General features: G+C 33.1%; 1 protein-coding gene across 6 annotated transcripts; it reads left to right on the top strand.

Annotated features, from left to right (window-relative positions):
- The first annotated feature begins 189 nt into the window (after window positions 1-189).
- On the top strand, window positions 190-22,956 carry LOC149618305 (nuclear distribution protein nudE-like 1-A). 6 transcript variants are annotated; one of them, XM_089855721.1, is made up of 10 exons: window positions 192-434; window positions 747-1,041; window positions 1,175-1,328; window positions 13,293-13,441; window positions 13,538-13,583; window positions 14,159-14,432; window positions 15,217-15,299; window positions 18,949-19,058; window positions 20,143-20,200; window positions 21,616-22,956. In XM_089855721.1, exons 2-10 carry the CDS (start codon window positions 962-964, stop codon window positions 21,616-21,618), a joined length of 957 nt encoding a protein of 318 aa, XP_089711847.1. In that variant the 5' UTR covers window positions 192-434; window positions 747-961; the 3' UTR covers window positions 21,619-22,956. The 6 variants fall into 6 exon arrangements, with proteins under 6 accessions (XP_089711845.1, XP_089711847.1, XP_089711848.1 ...); XM_089855722.1 differs by lacking the exons at window positions 18,949-19,058; window positions 20,143-20,200; window positions 21,616-22,956 and adding exons at window positions 17,194-17,310; window positions 18,138-18,161; XM_089855720.1 differs by lacking the exon at window positions 20,143-20,200 and having other exon boundaries at window positions 193-434.
- Window positions 22,957-22,965: the final 9 nt, after the last annotated feature.

Below are 22,965 nucleotides of genomic sequence, written 5' to 3'. Positions count from 1 at the left end.
CTAAGAGCTAGAATGTAGTAACTACATTTATTGAATATGGGAGGTCGAACGTCAATATTAACAGCAAAGGTTATGGTGTAATATAGCATTAACTCGAAATACCGTTTAACGTCTGTCATTTACGCAATGAATTCGCAACCTGTGATTGGTTATTTCATCCACGTTCTACGGAACGGCTATTCGCGGCTTCAACAACGACAAAACGTCATTGAAGTTTTATCCGTTTTCGAGGCGAAGCCGTTGGATTTTTGGCGGATGCATTTTCGGTTATTTTAAACACATTTTAAATTTTTAGTTAAAATTTCGAAGTTGAGGCGTCTTTCGATTTTAAGTTCTTCAAATTAGGCTATTAATTAGTTAGTATTTAGTTATTTTTGTGCGGTTTTTTCAACATTTTCAACTAAGATAGACACTGGAAAGTTTCCTAAGCCTTGGTAAGTAAATATAATTTCACAATCTTGAAGGCAAGTTGAGGTTCGTATTTGCTAACGGATTTAAAAGGGATGATTTTACAAGGCTTCCGTGTATAGTGTACCTAAATTATTAGGCCTAATCTTTAACTACATAAAAATAAAATCCCTATTAGACAGGCTTAGAGCGAAAAATAGTGAAATACCCCTACCATAAGCCCATAACCAACTGCCCATAAAAGTCTACAACAAGCCTAAAAATTCAAAATAGGGGCTTTGTAACCTAATTAGAAGCAAAATTAATAACACCAGCATATTCTCGGGAACTAATTTCAGAAACTTCGCGTCAAATTGTTGCGGAAATGTTTAAAAAACCAGAAAGTGACATTAAAATCCAAGTTAGGTGATAGTTTGTGTTAATTTAGGCCTAACGCGAAATCACTCAGTGGATTAAATAAACCAGTACGCGTACGCGAACGTGTTTTAAAGTGTGTGTTAGTGCGCGAGTGATACTGTTAACAACACTCCAAAGAAAACAATATAAATAAACAATGGATAGAGACATGAAATTCTCAAGTGTCGAAGAAGAGTTACGTTACTACAAAAAAACAAGTCAAGAATACAAACAAAAGTAAGTTAACTTAGCCTTGTTTTTAACCAGTTTTGTAGGTTTTTTTAAAGATATGTCGTAATTTATGATGAGTTTAGAGATAAATACCTTTAGTTACTAAACTTTCTGTTGAAATTCTTTCTGTTCTATAAAGATATAAAGACGCCCAACAAGAATTAGAGGAATTTCAAGAGACAAGTCGCGAAGTAGAGTCAGAATTGGAGACGCAATTAGTACAACTAGAAATTCAAAATAAGGACCTCAGGTCAACAAAATCCAGATTAGAGAGAGATTTAGAATCTACACAAGTAAGTTAACACTTCTTTTTTTTGTGTGTGATTAGTTTAGTATTGTGGGAAGGGATTGCATTTGGGTTTGGGGATGGGACACTTGGCATGGTTTTAATTTATTTTGGCAGTCAATATGGTTGAGTTTGCAACCATTGTGTCAAGGGAATTCAGTCAAACCTTAGTTATATCTTAATTTTAAACATTTAGGCTTAGCTGAACCATTTTGGTTGGGAAATATTTGAAATTTCGTTAGTTTTTGACCCTTGACATGTATTTTTTTTAGGGTTTTTAAGTACTAGAAGTCCATAATTTGAGGTATTAAATCTTTTAACGAAGTTTGCATTAATTATATATAGGTTTGTAATTCGTTAAGTATGTAGAAGTATTGCTTAATTGCACCTGATAGCAAAAGTAATTGTGTTGAAGTTACCTAATTTAATAGGCCATTTTTCATATAAAATTAGGCCAAATTTCAATAAATATTTCCCAAATTTAAAAGTTACTATCTTCGTCTTTCAAAGTATTTTTGACATATAATGATAACCCTAATTTGTAATAAGTTAAGTACTTAGAAATACGTGTTTAATTGCCCCTGAAAGCAAAAGTAATTGTGTTGAAGTTACCTGTCCTAATAGGCCATTTTTCATATAAAATTAGGCCAAATTTCAATAAACATTCCCCAAATTTAAAAGTTATAAGCTTCGTCTTTCAAAGTATTTTTGACATATAATGATAACCCTAATTTGTAATAAGTTAAGTACTTAGAAATACTTGTTTAATTGCCCCTGAAAGCAAAAGTAATATTGTGTTAAAGTTACTTAATAGGCCATTTTTCATATAAAATTAGGCCAAATTTCAATAAACATTCCCCAAATTTAAAAGTTACAAGCTTCTTTCAAAGAATGTATTGACATATAAACATGACCTTAATTTGTAATAGGTAAAAAAGTAATTAGAAATATTTGCATAATTAATTTCCCCTGAAAGTAAAAATAATCATGTTTGAAGTTACCTAATAGACCAATTTTATTTTCCAAAATATAATTAGGCCAAACTTTCCTAATAATTCATTAAACTTCACACATAATAAACCCCGATCTTCAAAAGTCCAAATAACATAGATAAAAACCCTTCAATATAAACCTATTTAACCTTTAACCCATATCACGAAACTAAATGACTCATGAGTCATCATACCTATTAATAAATACAATACACCGTTCCGTTGTTATTTCGTTAACCCTAATTCAGGAAGAGCGTCGTTTATTCGTTTTAATAACATCAGCAATTCGACCTTGTTTGATACCAAACATTTCCTCGTTAAATCATTAACTTCTCTCTGTCTCTCTCTCTCTTGCTTCAAACTGTAGAATAGAACTACGTTGAATTTTAAAAACTATTGTTTTGTCCTATTGTTAACCACGTGACACTTTATGGTTGGTTGACTGCAGTTGTACACTGGTGGCCCCGGGTTTACCAAGTTTTCAAATAAATTAAACAAGTTACTAGAAAAAGTCACAAAATTAAGGCAGAGGTTGAAAAACTGTCTAGGGGAAGCCATTGCAGGATTATAAAAAAAATGTTGTTAGTTAGTTTAGGAGAGACTAGATCTAGAGAGGTAGAGAGAAAAAATGCACCTGCACGCTTGACAAACTGTGCTGTTGGACAACTTATGTGTCTAGCAGATGCAGATACGTTGTCTTTCTATGTCCTGTTTTAATCATAAAGGCCCCAACCCAAATTTGCATATATTTATCAACATAATTTTGTTTTTATTTGAAAAGGTGGAACCGTTTTGTTTTTTATTTATTTTTTTCTGTTAATATATGGGCTATGGATGACTCTCCCAATTTCTGTTCTAATTTTTGAAATTAAGTATGGGGTTATCTAGTTAAAATGTTAATTAGTTATGATATTATAGTTCAATTAGGGATTGAGGAATTTAGGTTAGTTAGAATGTATTTGAAGTTTATTACGTTGTAACTATGGTAATTTTAATGGTAAAGAAAATCGGTTCGAGGGAGTTGTAGATGAAATTGTCCTCTTTCGAATGGTACCGAGTATTTGTACCTAACTTAATTAGAACTTGAGTAATTATGGTTTTAGTGAAGTACTGTTTTAGACACTGGGGAATGGGTTGTCGCCTAGACCAACTTTAGGACGCCAGAACTCTGGTAATTTTGATGGAGGCAAACGCTTCGAGGGTATGATAGACCTAATTGTCCTCTATCCTATGGTACCAAGTACTTGTACCTACCTCAATTACAGCTTGAGTAATTAAGGGTTTTATCAAAGCTCAGTTTTGGACCCCTGTACCACTGGGTCAGAACCTTGATAAACTTTAGGACGCCAGAACTCTGGTAATTTAGATGCTAGAGGCAAACGGTTCGGGGGAGTTATAGCCCCAATTGTCCTCTTTCCAATGGTACCAATTACTTGTACGTACCTCAACCACAGCTCGAGTAATTAAGGTTTTAATTAAAAAGTACGATTTGGACCTTTGTACATTTCACAGCGGTCTGAACGTAAACACACATAATCAAACGCAATTTGAAACAAATGTCAAACATATTGATCTACGCAAGAACTAATTGAAATGCATTGATTTGTTGCTATCAATGAGAAAACACTTCACTTTTGATTAACCTTGACATACAACTTCAAGCTAAACTTAAATGAAAAATATTATGTATGAAAAAAATATTCGAAAATTGTTAAAACTTTCAGCGTCTTTCCCTAAGGGCTATAATAATAATTTTTCTCTAAACCTTTATTTACCTATGGCTGGCGATCGCGGCGGGTAGTATATCTGTTTAAAATAAGGTCACCTAGCCCCTTTTCTTTTTGATAAATCAGAAATTACGTAGGAACACCCCTCCCTAACCATAAACAATGAAAAATAAACGTGGGTTGTTAAGAAGTTGAATTGAGAGACTGAAAAATAAATTCTGGAATATAAGAAAGATATTTTATAATCTTTACTATGCCTTGCTTACCTACAGAAATAAATGAAAATTAAAGTTATCAAAATTGAATTCATTCAATGTTTATTCATGATAACTTGTGGGTTAGGGGGTGCAATGGTGCATCGCTTGTGGGGGCTCAATCAAAATCTAAGGGCTGGTCATAGAACTTAAGTTACATAACACATTTCATCGATTCACTGAAAATTCAGTTGATTTCCCATAGAACCAGCATCCACGCATCCCACTCATGTACCCATACTTCGGTACCCTGTCTGTGTGTTTTGGTAACTTTAGTTTAACCAACTTAATGCCTTTATCTTAAGACCTTGTCTCACTAACTTTTGCAATATGGTGTACAAACGTACGGTAGTTTAAGAATGGATGGGAAAAAACGAAATAAAATACAGACAATATCGTGAATTGTTTGATAATGAACCAACCTTAAGCCAGATATTATTTTTTTATTCATCTGTTAGTATTATTTTCAAACAATGATCATCAGTATTGTTGAATATCTAACTCATGGAAACTTAACTATACGCGATAACGTATAGAAAAAGCTGGAGATTTTCAAATTGAGGTGTCGATAATGTTCTGGTTTTGCTTTGGGCTTATTTTTTTCCCACTATAATACAGGGTGATATTAGCTTTGGAATACAGTGTTTATTATTGGATGACCCCTCAAATTTAACAGACAATGATCATGCTAATTTAATCAAGGGGTCATCCAATCATAAACACTTCTCCAATGTTTATTCGTAACTTGTGGGTTAGGGGGTGCATGCATCCCTTGTGGGGGGCTCAATCAAAATCTAAGGGCTGGTCATAGAAGTTACATTTAACATTTCATCGATTCACTCAAAATTCAGTTGATTTCCCATAGAACAAACCATCCACGTATCCCACTCATGTATGTACAATACTTCGGTCCTATAATTATTTACCCTCACAATTTTTGGAAGAACACCCTGTATATAATATAATGCCTTTCTTTAAAACTCAAGTGTAATGTCGGCATCGGCATGTGGTACCTTTGAAGTTGAAATATAACACGCGTGGGAAAAGAATGAACCCCTTTTTTATATAAGTTAATGGGTTTATTTTTTAAATTTTAATATTTGGTTTTTTTGAAGGATTGACGTCAGGTTTTTAAAATAAAATTACGGTTAGACACTTCAATGTAAGTGCGTAATGGGTAGTACTAAACTACTAACGACTTTTTTTCTTTTAATGATAAGCGTGGCTTGATAATAATTTTCGTCACTTTATATTGATAAACAGGCAATGTGTTAAGTATTTTTAGCATTTTACTAAATATAATCATAAGTTTATAAGATATGTTCCATCCATAAGTTTGTTAATCTCTGGTAACTTAGAAACTGAAGCTTGTAATTTTGAAGTGATTGAAGTAGGGAGGTCATAGATTCAGGGTAAAGCGGCATACGCCTGGTGAGTGGGGCGCTGCTGTCAAATTTGGGTAACTTAGTAAGTTCAGACTAAATAGGACCTAGATGGAACTTGGTCCTGCAAAATTAATTAACCACCAGCACCGAGTGTAGTTAGGACTTCAATTGACTCGCTTAATTGTCGTTCTCCTTCTCGAACTAGTTATCTCGAGTTCTGTAAGTCCATCTCAGTAGCATTACGAACTTGTATTGGTAGTGCCATTCATACTTATGGAACGGAACATATCACTTATAAACTTATGCTAAATCGTCTATTGAAATGTTTGATAAACGATATTGAATATTTTGGGTGTTCAATTTTGGCTTCTGTCGTTCATGTTTTTAAGATATCTTAACTTACAATCGCGTCCCTCAAATTATAATAGATTCACATTAAACCGCAAAACCAGTTTTGTCAGTGTTTTGAACGCGTGATAGTCATGGGATTTGTAATTAAATTCAACCTCGTGATTATTAATAAAAATTAATAGCTTAACCTTCGATCAAATCAACAGTTTAATTGCCAGACAAGAATTAAATAAATTAAAAAAGAACTTTTGACTTAAAGTTTTGTTACGCCCAATTCTTAATGTATTTTGCGTCAATATTGTTTTAAGCCTATTTTCCAAGGTACATTTTGTGTCAAAATTGTCCTAAGCCTAATTCCCAATGTATTTTGTGTCAATATTGTGCTAAGCCTAATTCCCAATGCATATTTTGCGTCAATATTGTGCTAAGCCTAATTCCCAATGCATATTTTGCGTCAATATTGTGCTAAGCCTAATTCCCAATGCATATTTTGCGCCAACATTGTGCTAAGCCTAAATCAAAATACATTTTTTTTTTCTTCATTTCAAATTCGATTTATCATAACTGTAAAAAATTAAGGATTGTAATTCAAAGCCACGTTTTGACCTCTTAAAATTACGGGGTCAAACTTATTCTTTCAACGTTCACGGTTGGTTACGTTTATGACATTGCATTTTCAAGTGACGTGGATAGAATAGTCCTCCTGAGGTCAGCTTACCTTATCTAATAAGGATTTGAAACTATTTAGGCTTAGCGAGGACCAGTTCTTTTGGGCTAGCTGTGTTCCTTTTCCGGGATAATAGATAGACAGTTGTCAAAATTTATTTATCTCATTGTGTTTAAAATAAGAAATAACGGTATTTGGGTGTTTGTTAATTTTATAAGATTGGTTTTATTTTTGGGGTGGGTTTGAGGATGACCGCAGTTATTTAGGTTAAAGTTTTATTTTGTCTTTAAATTTACGTTTATTTTTGTAAAGTCAAACTGGATTTGTAGCTAGCTAACTGGACACGTTTGAAGGGAGAGTGAAATGGAAAATCAAGTGATTTTTTTTTGTGTGTATGGATTCTTCTACTGATTATAAGACACCAATCTGCAAATGGGGAAACATTAAAGGAAATACCTATGATGAATTATTTTAAAATTCAAATTAGTTTTATTGATAAATTAATTCATACGTAATTTGAAATTAGCACCTTCGACCAATCGCGTAATGGCATTGTTACCTTCTTGTTAACAAAAATCTCTTGGCATGTCGAATGAAATTTAGCACGAGATTTGATTAAAATTTGCGGGCTATGTGATAATCGTGGCGCAAGAGATATATAGGAGCTTGCAACGTGAATTTTGTTAACAATAAGGCAACTGGGGCGTTACGTGATTGGTCGGAGGTGCAAATTTCAAGTTATTCATGGAATTATCCATAAAACTAATTTGAATTTTAAAATCATTCTGAGGTATTTATTTCTGGATGTTTCCCCATATGTTGATTGGTCTTATAATTAGTTGAATAATCTACCAAGGAAAAAATCGACTTGATTATCTATTTCACCCTACCTTTAAGGAGTTTTCTTTCTTTTTAAAACAATAGCCGACTTTTATTTATTTTTCAAAGTTTTAAGATTTTAAATAGGTCCTAAGAAAAACGAGATTTTAATCTACATTATTTTTTCATTTATTTATTGTCGATCCACTTTTCCAAAAAAAAGAGGAGACTGATAGACTTGTATCCAGTGTTGTTGTATAGATTCATTCAAGATTGCATTGTCTATTTTTAGTTGAGAAATTTCGGTTTGGTTTGGGTTTGTAACAGAAAGGAGAGGTATTTATTTTTTAACACCTTGTTTCGTTATATAGTAGTCACGTTGAATTATCTAGGTTAGGTATGTTAGTAGTAGTTTAAGTGATAAATATGAGAAAGATAAAGGGTTCATACAAACCTGGAAAAAACAGGGAAATAAATAGTTGACAAAAACCTCAGGGAAATTTAGAATTTTTAATAAAATTCAGGGGAATTTGCGTCAAACAGGGGCCGAGTAATTAATCAAAATGTCCGTAAACATACCCTCCACAGGATTAACATTACACTAAATTTTGGAAGCTCATAACTCTGGTTATATTAGAGATACGGGGATGTCCTTTGATTATGTAATAGTCCTATTTGCCCCCCCCCTCTTTCGATAACATTTGATCCATAGGATACTCCATATACGGGAAAAACCCGGAAAACTCAGGGAAGTATATGGGAAAAAACCTCATGGGAAATCTCAGGGAAATTTGTTTTCCAAAAGTTGTATGAACCCTGTATCAGAAACACCCTGTATAATTAAAATTTTATATATCACTGAAATTAAGGCTTTCATTAACCTCTCCAGTTTCCACTTTCTTCAAAATATTTTTAATTATTTTTGCCTTTGAAATAACCAAAACAAAACCATAAAACTGGTTTTCTTTTTAGTTATTATTATTTTTTTGGTCTTTTAAAAAAATCAAAGTTGCTTCGCGACGTTTAAAGCAGCTGCTTAAAAAATTCTCAAAACTAATCTACACCTACTTCATAGCTCAGTTTATTTAAAATTTAAATAGGCATACATTCTCATCAAAATTATATATATATAACCAGTTTTATGTGTCTCGAATAGACTCCCATTTCTTGTCTTAATTACACCCAAAAATTCTTGACTCTTGAACGAAGCAACTTTACTTCTTGAAAGAAATTTCCATTTTTTTCTTTGCCTTTATGTCTTTTCATTTAATTAGTTTCGCTTCTGGCGTTTTATTATATTGAACATAAGTTTATGAGATATGTACCTTTCCATGTAAGTATGAATGGCACTACCTATACAAGTTCGTAATGCTACTGAGATGGACTTACAGTACTCGAGATAACTAGTTCGAGAAGCAGAACGACGGAATTAAGCGAGTCAATTGAAGTCCTAACTACACTCGGTGGTGGTTAATTAATTTTGCATGACCAAGTTCCATCTAGGTCCTATTTAGTCTGAACTTACTAAGTTACACAAATTTGACAGCAGCACCTCACCAGGCCTCACTCGCTTTACCCTGAATCTATGACTTAATTAAATCACTTCAAAATTACAAGCTCCAGTTATTAACAAACTTATATGGAAAACATATCTTATTAACTTATGTAAAAGACCATAAAAAACCACCCCAAAAAAACCAGAAGATTCACCGGCCCATAGCCGCAACACTCACACACAAAAAAATATTTCCTTTTTCAAATAATTTAATTTTTATTGAAGAAATTTTACTTTTTCTTATTAAGGTTTTTTTTTTTTTTTAAAGTTCGGTTTCTAAGTTTATTGTAGCCGCGTGAAAATTGGTTGCTTGTTGGACTAGTAACCTATTTATGGTTTTCTGTGATAATTTTTCTAATTTCTTTTTAATTAAATAATGGTACGAAAGATGAGTAACTAAAGGAAATATTTCCATTATTTTTAGTATCTATAACTAAAATAAAAAGAATTATTAAATGTAATACATTTCACGCCTTAATTTTAATTTTTGACACTTTCCCGGCCCAATTTCAATTTTACATATTTGCATATATTAATTTATTTAAAGTTAATATTGAGGGCAGAAGTTGATTAACACGAAGTTTAGAAGTTGTTAATTGCATTCTTACAATTGCTAAATTGTATATAATATTTCTTATTTTTTTTCAAGGGTTTTTCTTTAAATTTTAAATCAGATCTTAAATTCCCCGATTTTTCTAATTAATTCCATGGATTTTCCATGAAATGAGAAGAAAGTTTTATGTTAGTTTAGGGAATTCGTACGATTGCTAGTATCAATATAAAAGAAAATTCCTTGAGTTTGATTAATTCCATGAATTTTCCATGAATAATGAAAGCAAACTCCAATATAATACCTCTAATAACAACATACATTGAAATTCCTTTAATAATTAGGCCAGATTATATCACCTTCGTGTTGTCCATGACCTTTACCAACCGTATGACCCCAATTTAAAAAATATCCTTTACGCATGAGTGATTAAATTCTCTTTAATTAATGTATCTACATTTTTTAATTCAAGATAAAATATACCTTAGACGTATAGTATAAGTTATATAGTATCTTCAATTATAATATCGCTTCATTTCGTAAGGTAAAAAGTGGGCTTCTCATCTCTTAAAACCTCCATCCAGGTGTGTGCTTACTGAAATGTTAAATTAGAAACAGAAAATTCCCCACATATAGTCTAGTCTGGAACAAGCCATACTTCTTTTTTTAATTTTCGTTCCACGAGAAAATTACTAGACTGAAAATGAGATTTTTCTTTTCAATTTCTGGTTATTATATTTTCACTACTTTTTATTTATTTATTTGTTATTTTATTTTATCATATTTTTAATTAATTGAACTATCAAAAATTGCAGTAGGTTTTGTTTGAAAATTGAGGCCCTTTCAAGCTGCTAATTAAAAGGTCAACAAGGGTCATTTTCTCTAATTAAAGTTTTGGATAGTGAAGCTTTCAATAGACCCTTTTTCAAAACTTAAACATCTATAATATTTTGCAGATAAAATCATTTTCATATCATCATTCACGAGACCCGTGACTAATTTTTTTATAGGCATTAGATGTATGTGTATTTATTTTGTGATTAAACTGTTATAAAACATTCAAGGGTATTTATGTTTCAAAAATAGAAGCTGTAATTATCGTATTCAACAGATTAGACTAGTGAATTAAATATAAAAACTGTTGAAACTTTTATCTATCATTTTGGGACTTTGGAATCAGGGTTCCTACGGAACCTGGATATAAGTCAGGCATTTGGAAAATGGGGAAAAGTAAGGGATAAGTCGGGGGTTTAAAGTTTTATCCGAACCCAGCCCACCTCTTGTGTTGGTTTCACTGTAAGTACTCAATGGAATTGTCTATTCTGGTATCTCTTTAGGGATGGCTATTAGAGATGATCATATGTTCTCTTGGGTTTGCCCTGGGCAATCATGACATACCTGTCGCTGTAATTCGTTTTCCCACGATTCCTTGCGTCGTAGATTTGTACCCAGGGGAGTCTATTGAAAAAAAAAACACTCTAGCTAAGTACTTTAGTGAATCTTTTACAAAAAAGAAATCAACTTGAATGGACTGATGGTAGTGGTATGGTGGTGTCTTTAGGGGATTGAATGTTACAGTCGTGTATTGTACATACACCACCATCATAATGTAATGTAAGAAAGGTTAGTCTCCTAATACCCCCTAGTTACCCTCTCTCTCTCTTTTTCAAAAAGATTAGGGGGCTTCAAGCTGAACGTCTGGGTCTCTGGGAATTGAAATTTTCATGGTCTGCCCTGCCTCCCAGGCAGGATAGGGTCGTCTAATCTATGTATGGGATCCCTTGTCATGTCTGTCTGTAGTAAGGCTTCTTACTTTTTTATGGGTGGATGGGGAATACAGTTTTGTCGACTGATTATTACTGTTCATAGATAGTGTGCTGACACAAGTGTTGAGAGTCAAACAGCGCATGCGCAGTATATATTTTGATATTCTGTCTTAGACGGGAATATTACAAATTATTGAAAGCTGCTACTTGTTTCTCCCCTTTAAAAAAAACAAACTCTCATACCCTGAAGCAACTTAAGCGCATCACAAATTGAAGCAGAAGAAAAACCAGCTTTGAAAAGTCCCAGTCTTTCGCATCAGACAATCAAGAATAAAATAACACTTATTAAAAAATCATCCCTTTAGCCCGGTTTCCTTCATACTAATCATTATTGCTATAATACTATAAAAACTGGAAAATAATACGCTGAGCTGTAGAAAGTTAATTTTAATTCAAAGCGAAACATTTCTAATTTATTTTATCTTAGTTTTTAGGCTAGGAGTATTGATACCTATTACACCAGGAGGCCACGCTACTTGGTACCGCACTTTGTGCGCCATATAGAATAGCATCCTGGTGTAAATGGTATCAATCATCCTTACTAGTCTGAAAACTATGTATGTATATTTTTTCAAGGTCACAAAATATTAATTTCACAGTCAAGTTTCCCCATTTTTTTTAATTAAAAATTGAGTTATCCTCTAGTAATTAGAAATGGCAGTTACTCGTCTTATTGTTGTTAAAATCTATGGGATGATATTATTGGGTGCCATTTTTCGGTTGTAGTTGTTGGTTAGGTATGGTGCGGTGCGGTTCAGCTAGCGCCATCGCACTGCACCCTTCAATCGAAAGTACATGGAACTTAGGGCGAACTCATCCGGTCCATCGCATTTTATCATGACTCATACACACCATATTATGGGGAAAATATTATGGAATGTGGGTAGATTCAATCGAAAAAATTTTTTTACTTTTGCTTTGCTAAATTATTATACATCTAGAGTTCCTAGTGACAGAAATATATTAACTTCGAAGATGTTAAATGAACACAAAAGTTTGCCTTAATTTAAGGGAAAACTAGGATATTGTTAGGGTGTTTAGAAATTGGATTAAAAGGGTCAGGGAATTTATTAATAGGTCAAAAAAGATAAGGGAATTTATTAATAGGCCAGAAAAGGTAAGGGAATTTAAATATAGGGAAATTAAAGGTGAATAATCTAAAAATAGGCCCAATAACTTAAAGTAAATTTAAGAATTTAATTTTAGTAGATATAATTTCTTCATTGGGTTAACTCAAATTACAATAAATTTAACAACAAATTAAGAGTTGACTTGTTTATATCACAGTAATATTCTTAATAAATATCCCTTTTAAAATTGACAACATGGTAATCATAACTTCTGCATTAATGAACTTCTAAGGCATTTATTTCTTTAATCATATTGATGCGCGTTATTGCATCGTTTCTCATGCTTAACGTCTTGTGAAATTTACGTCTTTCTTTTTGTGACCTAATCATCTTTTAAAGAAAATTTGAAATTGAGGGGGGGGGGGTTTAAATTTCTCTCCAATGTATAGGTTCGTAACCCTTACTATTTATTTTTACAGTTTTGAATAAGTTAACGTTTATTTAAATGTGTAGTTGTTTATGTCTGGAATTTTATCGGTTTTTACTTTTCTTTAAAATGTTTTTATTTGAAAAAGTTTTATGAATAAATTATTTTTTAAAACTTTCATTTTTTTATAATTTTATTATAATTTAAATAAATAAAAAATTTATTTTATAAATATGATGATTGTACAATAATTCAAATAATTGCCACAGAAATATGTTAATTGTACCGTAGTTCAAATAATTGCAATATAAATGTAATAATAAAGCAATATCTGTATTCTGTTAACAGGATAAACTTGAAAAACTTCAGTCAGAAAGCATTCGCCAGATATCGGAACTTCAAGACGACTTATGCCTCGAAAAGAAAGCTCGCGAAGAGCTAACGAAATACGTTCGCGAATTGGAACAAGCCAATGATGATCTCGAAAGGGCTAAACGGTAGTAATATTGCCTTACCCATAATTAATTCCTTGGCATTTGATAACTTCAAATCGTTAAAAAAAACTTACAATAATAATAATAATTAAATTTTAGAGCCACGTATTGTTCGCTGGAAGATTTTGAACTGCGGTTAAATCAAGTAAATACTTAAATATTATTAATTAGGGTTTCTAAGGGTTAGGGAATTTCAAAATTAGGCCAGAAAGGTCGGGGAAATGTCGGGGAATTTTGAAATGGAACGAAAAGCTTATGGAAAAGTCGGGGAATTTGAAAATGGGGCAAAAATTTCAGAGGTAAGTTGGGGGAATTTTAAAATGGGGCAAAAAATTCAGGAAAATGTCAGGGAATTTCAAAAATGGGGCGAAAACGTCAGGGAAAGTCTGGGAATTTCAAAATGGTGCGAAAACGTCAGGGAAAGTCGGGGAATTTCAAAATGGGGCAAAAAGGTCAGTTAAAAGTCGGGGAATTTCGAAAAGGGCCAAAAAGTCGGGGAATTTCGAAATGGGCCAAAAAGTCGGGGAATTTCGAAATGGGCCAAAAAGTCGGGGAATTTCAAAAATGGATCAAAAAGTCCGGGGAATTTTTAGAATTTCGACAAAGTCAGGGAATTTGATCAAAGTTACTAAAATATAAACGGTTCACCCATCCAGCTGGATTAATATTAAAATTAATTCAGTAATTAGACTAATTTTAAAATTAACGAATGATAATTAGGCTATCGAACGGAACGCTTTCCTGGAGAGCGAACTGGACGAAAAGGAAGCCTTAAGTTCGGCGGTTCAAAGGTTAAAAGACGAAGCCCGTGATTTGAAACAAGAATTATCCGTCCATCAGATCAAAGGGTCAACTTCGGTTGGAAGCGGCCTTTCCAATAGCGGCAGTGGCGGCGGCAATAACACCTCCAATTACATTAATCTACCCAATAACGATAAGAAAGCCGAAAAATATCGAGAGTTATCTTCGGAGCACGAGTACACACCGTTACGTAGTACGTAATTAACAGTTTTTGATTGTTTTTCCTTAATTGCTTTGATTAGTTCTAGAGCTTTTTAATATTTGCATGATATGTGATGTGTTTTAATATAAAATTTATCAAATTTAGATTTTCATTATTATTATTATTATTATTACGAGTTTAGTTTGTTTAATTGTAATATCAATTTGTTTTAATTAGCTATGGTAAATAAATATATTAATTTTTTTGGTAATTAAGTTATTTAGTAATTAATTTGAATTTTATTTTAATTTAATTGCATCTGGGGGTTTTGCTGTTTATAAAATCAGGGTAAGATTTAATTTTAGAAGTAGGAATGGAGAACGGAACGGTTAGTATTTACTTCAGTTATTCCGACTCATAGACCACCCAGTATAGTATAAAGCCCCTCCCTCCAACACTTAATGTAACGAAAAGTTTAAATTATCTTATTGGCTGCTCAGTTTTAAACTATGCGTTTTGATGACGTTGCTGATGCGGGGACGGCGAAAAATAATGACGTAATTCCTTTTTACCTCTGTCGCTATGACCCTCCCGCCTCTGAATTCTTTCATACCCCCCTCCGTTTCGTGGAAGGGGGTCCGTCCGGGATTTGACGCGCGCCCAGATATTACTCTGTTAATTTCTCCATTCCTACTTCTAAAATTGAATCTATCCCTGATTTAAGTAAAAAGTTTAAATGGCTTTTAAGGCATTGAAAATCGCATTAAGCTAGCAATGCATACAGCTACTAGGAATTATTGCGCCCCCTAACCAATTATACATGTACCACCTATAGATGGTTCACCAACGGCTCCGTTAACGCCATCAGCTAGGATATCAGCCTTGAACATCGTCGGTGATTTGCTCAGACGTGTTGGGGTGAGTTTCAATTTAATTAATTAACATAACGCGTGATTAAACTAATTACAATTAAGCCTACCTATAGACAAATATCTCAAAGAAGAAAAAATAAATAAATTACTTAAATAACCACAAACCAAAAATAGGCCAGACTCTAACTAACCAGTAATAGTTTAGAAACACTAAAAAACATAAAAAAAAATGTAGAAAATTAACCAACCAAGGCCTAGTTTGTTTGTTTTAATTTGGGGTTTTTTGTCTTTTTTTCCTTTTTTTCATTTCAATATCCAAAATTCCCAACATTTACACAAATTTCAAAATATCAATCATTTTACGATATCAGACAATTCGTCGAGGAGATTTCTTTAAAAATACTCCGTCACCGGTTAGACATAGACCTAGTTAGCGCTATAATTAGCTTAATTAACTTCATACCCATATCATAATAATAACCAGCCCCCCCCCCCTCCCTTCAAAGAAAAACGAAAAGAAACAAACCTCATTTGCATAAATAAATAAATAATTTTAAAATGTTTCATGATCAGACATTTTAACCTTTGACTTTCCTGTTAACAATGCCATATCGTCCCCCCTTTAATTATACTAATTATAAATAGGACGAAATATTTTTAAAAAATGCTCTAGACGAGTAAAAGAAATACGGGATTATATTTATAATTTTTCAGTTTTTATTATTATTATATTTTTAAAAGTTATTTAAAATAACAGAGAAAAAAAACGGCAAAACATTTTTGGATTAAATTTAAATTAATAAGGAAGGTTTGTAGTTAGTTGTCAACAAATTATTGAATGAACAAACGAACCTGTAAAATTATTTCTCGACGTATGATAATAAAAGACACATAGTTTTATTCTTAAATCATTTTTATATTTTAGTTTTTTTTCTTGTATTTTCCTAATTAGCAATAATTATGTTACATTATTTAATTAAAATTTTAAATAAATTAAAGTCCTTACGTAAATATAGGGTGTTGCAAAAATTATAGGACCGAAGTATTGTACATGAGTGTCATGGGTGGTTCTATGGGAAAGTAGGGGCTCACTCAAAATCTAAGGGCTGGTCATAGAAGTTACATTTAACATTTTCGATTCTCAAAATTCAGTTGATTTCCCATAGAACCATCCACGCATCCCACTCATGTACAATACTTCGGTCCCATAATTACCCCACCCCTGTATGTATAATGAAGGTCAAATTACCTGCAGTCTTATCCCCAATTTATCGAAATGTAACTTCCAAATAATTAGGAAAATACAATTATAGCTTGCACCTTTCATATAAATACCCCTGCTTTTAAATTCGAAATAATTACTCGCATGGCTGCTGCACTTCCAAAGCAATCCTTATCATGATCATATTATGCATGTCGTTAATCAAAACAACCAACCAATAGACTATCCATAAATTACTTGTACGGAGAAACGAACAATACACGAGCGGGAGACCGTATCCCCTCTTAGGTAAGGTAACTTACTTCCCCCCTAACTCCAACCAAGAAAGAGGCAACGCGAATTCACTACAGGCGGTGAGAGGGGGGAAGCTAGCCGTCTCGTCTCGGGCTCTCTGCCTCTAGCGGAGTCACGTGTTTCTTGGTTGGCGCTAGCCGTCTCGTCTCTCGCTCTGCCTCTAGCGGAGTCACGTGTTTCTTGGTTGGCGCGAGGGAGATAACACGAGAAGGAGACGATCTCTCCCCGTCGTTGTGGCGTTCGCTTCTCTACTGGAATTAATGGATGGTTTATATTCCTTGAATCAGACGTACCCTTCTATCTATTTATTTATTTATTTATATTTTTAAATCCTTATTATTATTTCAATCTTTTCTTTCTACGTTCTTCTTTTTTTATGCGAATGCGATCTTCTTTATTTTGTTATAAATAAATGAAACTCCAGCCACGTCCAAATTCAAATTGTCAAACTTCCTCGACTAGTTCTCGTCGAAAAAGTTCTTCTACCTGCTCGGGTTGTTCTTGCTCTTCCAATGCAACTGCCGGGCCTTACGCTGACACTGTATGTTCTGTAAATACTCTCTATCTTCCTTTTCCTTCTTCATTTTCAAGTAGTTTAGTTCAGTTTCGAATTTAAGATCCATTTTGCGTTAAAACGATAATTTTATTTTTAATTCCAAATTATTTTATAAAAGTATTTTTGGATTTATTTTTTATTTTTAGGCCAATTAACTATTAAAAGGCTTATTAGGTTAGTGTTTTATTAACTATTAGTACTAGCTAGTGCTCTGGGTTTCTTATAGAATCACGTGGTACGCTTCGTAAATGCTGAGTAGTTATGATATCAAAAGCAAATAGAAGTACAACTGAAAGTGAGACAGTAGATGACATGTGATTCACTACGGAATCTAATCTATTTTAAAATCTCCTTTGTTAAAGCAAATTAAATTATGCCTACTATAAAATTCAAATGAATTAACCGAATTGGTTATTTAACTATTTTAACTAGTCTTTTAGAGAAATTAACAAAGATAAGGTGGTATGTAATATTTAAAGTAGAGCAGGCACTGATTGGCTTGCTATCTAGCCAATGAAACTACAGAGAAAGATATTAAAACTTGGGAGGGTTAGAGTTACTACATCGTAAACCATTCCTTCATTAACCACCCTAGCTATGCTAGCGTCTATATTACTTCCTATTATTCTCTATTTGCATTTGATATCTAAATCAAACTAACATAACAAAACATCCGATCCGAGTTTCTCCAAAAATCAAAATTCATACTGATATCTATTTAAATTCTTACAAAACCTATCTTATTAATTTCTTTATAGTTATTTAAGTGTATTTGTTTACTTTCCACATTGTTTGTAACATTGGTTATTAAGTACGTCTGATCACGTGTTCAAAACCAACACCTCCCACTATCTCGATTCCATTAATCCATCCATAATTTTATGTTTAATATCATATTCCCAAAAATTTCCCATCCCAACCACCCATCCTACCCCCAGTAGCACATTGGTGTCGTCCCGACCTTGAAGGAGAGACCTGTGAAATGGAGTAGTAATCTAAATAACATATAACCATAGAGATAGGAACATAACGTATGTAGCCTCTGTAAGTAACGCCATCTACTGAACGGCAATAAACGAAGTCTTCCCAGCATCCTCAGTTTTAAAATCGTTTTGGTAGGGGTACAAAAACGTATAAAATGCCCAAGATTGTTGGAGATATTGCTTATATGTAAAATGCCCGCTGTGTCTTTAAAATGCTAAGCCTAATTCGTGAGAAATAGCTTAGTATCTTTAAATAACGCTAGGCGGCAGCACTTAACAGTCCCCTACTGAAGAGTAGGGGCGTGCACGAGGTACTATGTCCCACCAACATATTTCTACTCCATATCATCTCTCTAGTCCAAGGCCCGACGTCCACGTGCTACTGTTAAACATCTGTTAATTTGTCCACCTTCTCTCTCTATCAATGGTTCTTTGCCGCTTTATTATTTCTCCGTACTTAACCATTACGTGTTTTTCCCGCCAAAATTGTCCAATCGTTAATCGTACTAAAACGTTCAGTTACGCGCATTCCGACAACAAAATCTTTTTTTTTTTTTTTTTTGCGATATATTTTTCCCAATCTCTGAAATTTGTGTTCGTACTTGCTCTCTCAAAAATCCCAATTCACAAAACAAAAAAGGCTTTGGAATCCAAGTTGGCATCCTGTCGTAACTTCGTCAAAGAAGTCCCGCAAAAAACGGCAAAGGACGAAGCCAATGTCACAACAATACCATCTCCAAAAACACCAACGTAAGTTTATCAAAATTATTATGGGTTTTATTCAAGAGACCATTTCATTAAACCAGGGATAGATTTAATTTTAGAAGTAGGAATGGAGAACAGAGTAATATCTGGGCGCGCGTCAAAGTCCCGGACGGACCCCCTTCCACGGGACGGAGGAGGTGGGGGTATGAAAGAAGAGGCAGGAGGGTCATAGCGACAGAGGTTGAAAGGAATTACGTCATTATTTTTCGCCGTCCCCGTCAGCAACGTCATCAAAACGTAGGGTTTAAGTGAGCAGCCAATAAGATAATTTAAACTTTTCGTTACGTGTTGGAGGGAGGGGTTATATACTGGGTGGTCTATGAGTCGGAATAACTGAAGTAAATACTAACCGTTAATCTCCATTCCTACTTAAAATTAAATATATCCCTGGTATAACCAACACGAGGGAAGGACCACTCCAACCTCATGGTCTTTACTTCTCTTTTGGAATTAATAAAGCAGTCTATTAAATAATTTATGGTTAAGGATCATTTGATGTGAATTTACGTTTGATTTGATTTTCTGTAATATTCTGAATTTTTGAGAATCAATTTGGATAACTTTTTTCCCTTAACAGTGCAACGTGAATGGGTCCTATAACTGTATATATTTTTAAAAAAGGGTAAATTTAGAAAAATTTTAGATGTAGTCTTGTAGATTGTTGCGAGATTATGTTGTTGATTATTACTGAAAAGCTATAATAGTATCATGTTACATAACTAAATAATATTAATTAAGAGGATACAGAGTGTTATATCCTTCTTCAGTATTATCCCCTTCTGTTAGAACGTAATTCTGATTCTATGTTAGTAACTCAAATAGTGTACCTTTTGGGTTACCACACCTTGTCGTAAAGGCAACAAAATCAACATAACCCCGCAAATACTTTCGATGTATCAACAAGCATGGCCTGAGAATGCCAATAGACAAATGTGTATTACAATCCGCCACCACAAAGCCACACAAACAAATATTCTAAAAATGAAAGCACCTTCGTTTCGTTATACAACTTTTTATAATTTTAGAAGTTTTCTATTTTTTTTTTTCTTGACTGTTGGTGTGTTTTCAGTGGCATTAGCAGGCATCTGAGCGTCCGCAGAAAGCTTAATCCATTCCGTCGTGACAAGGTACATAAATAAACAAACAAACAAATAAACACAGTCCCGTATTCTACTCAAAATAGTAAAATCATCCATCATAAGTTTATAAGTGATATGTTCCGTTCCATAAGTATGAATGGCACTACCCAAACAAGTTCGTAATGCTACTGAGATGGACTTACAGCACTCGAGATAACTAGTTCGAGAAGGAGAACGACGGAATTAAGCGAGTCAATTGAAGTCCAAACTACACTCGGTTGGTGGTGGTTAATTAATTTTGCAGCCTGACCAAGTTCCATCTAGGTCCTATTTAGTCTGAACTTACTAAGTTACCCAAATTTGACAGCAGCGCCTAGCTCCTCACCAGGCATCCCTCGCTTTACCCTGAATCTATGACCTCCCTACTTCAATCACTTCAAAATTACAAGCTCCAGTTTCTAAGTTACCAGAGATTAACAAACTTATGGATGGAAAACATATCTTATAAACTTATGTATGGTAAAATTTGCAGAATACGTACGGCGGACCTAATAATATGCCCCGTCGTGGATTACGTATTTTAACCTGCACTGCACCATTTATTATCCTGACATCCGTAGTTGCTAATTAATAAATTTAATTAATTTAATTTAATAATAGATAATTAAACGAAATTTGCGCTAATTGCGTATGTTGTTGCTTCATTTTGCATGGTTTTTCGCATTGAATTTTTGATCTGAATTTAAGTGTATTTAATAATAATAATACCGTGTTACAATCCAAAAAGGGGTGGTTGGTAATTATGGGACCGAAGTATGGGTACATGAGTGGGATGCGTGGATGGTTGGTTCTATGGGAAATCAACTGAATTTTGAGTGAATCGATGAAATGTTAAATCAGTAACTTCTATGAGCAGCCCTTAGATTTTAATTGAGCCCCCACAAGGGGTGCACCATTGCACCCCCTAACCCACAAGTTACAAATGAATGAATATTGGAGAAGTGTTTATGATTGGATGACCCCTTTAAATTTAAAATAAGTAAGAAACTGAACAGACAATGATAATGCTAAGGGGTCATCCAATGATAAACACTTCTCCAATGTTCATTCATAACTTGTGGGTTAGGGGATACATGCATCCCTTGTGGGGGGCTCAATCAAAATCTAAGGGCTGCTCATAGAAGTTACATTTAACATTTCATCGATTCACTCAAAATTCAGTTGATTTCCCATAGAACCATCCCACTCAAATACTTCAATCCCATAATTACCCCCAACCCTTTTTGTAATGAAACACAACACTACCAGTGTATATCGCATAGAACAATTACGTAACGCTTGCCAATTATTAAAAAAAATCTCACCAGTCACGTGTACCACCAACCAACACCTTAACAGAACGCAAATAACCCCAATATGAATAAAATATAAAACATTTTAATTTTAATTATAATTTTTTCTAGTGAAAATCGTCGCATTACAACCCGAAGTGGTTCATCGTTACCGGTACCCAAAGATCGCGTGAAATTATTGGTTTCCTAAAAAACACCACCACTTAAAAATAAACTAAATTTAATGACGATTATTTGAATATTAATTAAGAAGACTGTATTTGAACTAAATCACCCCCAAAATACAAAAACATGTTTTTCCACAAAATAAGGCAGCCCACAAATTAATATAAAACATCATCTACTGATCTTACTTATATTACATTCCAGCTAACGAAGAAATTACCGAAAAAAATGTTTCGGTAAAAACTAACTTGCTATTTTAAAACTAAAGTATTTTTGGGTTTAAAATGAAATGAAATGAACTGAATTGAATTAAATTGAAATATTTAGTTACCGGTTAACTTATCCTAGCTGCAATGTAATTAACACCAGAGTAATTAATTAAAGTAAACTAACACCAACCTAACTAACTTAACGGAACGGTCATCAAAATTGTACGTAATTCGAATTTCTTCTTCAAAATCGAACTGGCTTTGTAGAATTTTAAATATTTTAAATTTTTGGTTTTTTTTTGCAAAATAATTCAATTTTGTTGCAATGGAATTGGAAGTAATATTTCGGGCAAGGAAGTTACCCCAAAATGCATTGAAATTTGCCAGCTCCTATATTATACAGGGTGTTATTTCAAAAAGGGGTATTGGGTAATTATGGGTCCGAAGTATTGTACATGAGTGTGATGCGTGGATGGTTCTATAATTAACCTTACCTTTATGGAAGACCCCTGTATCGTATTGAAAATTACCAAAAAAATTAATAATAATTGAGCTATTTTCATCTAAAAAAGACTGGGATTGAAAAATTTGAAAACGGAAAAAATGTGATCTAAAAAAATGCACATTTAACGATGTGTTGAATTATTTTTGTGGGATTTTTTAAAAAGAAAGAGAAAAGAAGTAATTTTATGTTTTTATATAGTAACTAATTAACGGTATTGTTTTAATTACCCTAACCTATAATAATTAACCTCTTATCTTCTAGTCTTTAACTTAAATTAAAAATAAGAACACTATTTTTAATTTCAATACTTTTAATTAAAAAAAAATTATAATTACAAATTTTCAATTCAAAATTCCAACTTCGTTTTTTTTTAAATAAAAATTTTATTTCCAAATTCATTAATTTCAAAAAAAAAAAAATAAAATAAAATTTTTAGGGGTGGTTCATAAAGTAGGGTTTGTACATAAAGAAGTGAAGCGTTTTTTTTCCCGTATTTTTTTCCTGAGTTTTATGTGTGCGCCACTTAAACTTTTTAAGTGAATAAAAATAAATAAAATTGGAATATTAATAAGATTACGTCAT

The sequence above is a fragment of the Phalangium opilio genome, unplaced genomic scaffold, assembly GCF_054372755.1.
Source record: "Phalangium opilio isolate 3A_F unplaced genomic scaffold, DU_Popi_V2 ptg000209l_1, whole genome shotgun sequence".
Classification (NCBI taxonomy): Eukaryota; Metazoa; Arthropoda; class Arachnida; order Opiliones; family Phalangiidae; genus Phalangium; species Phalangium opilio.
This window is presented reverse-complemented; position numbering and strand designations above follow the sequence as displayed.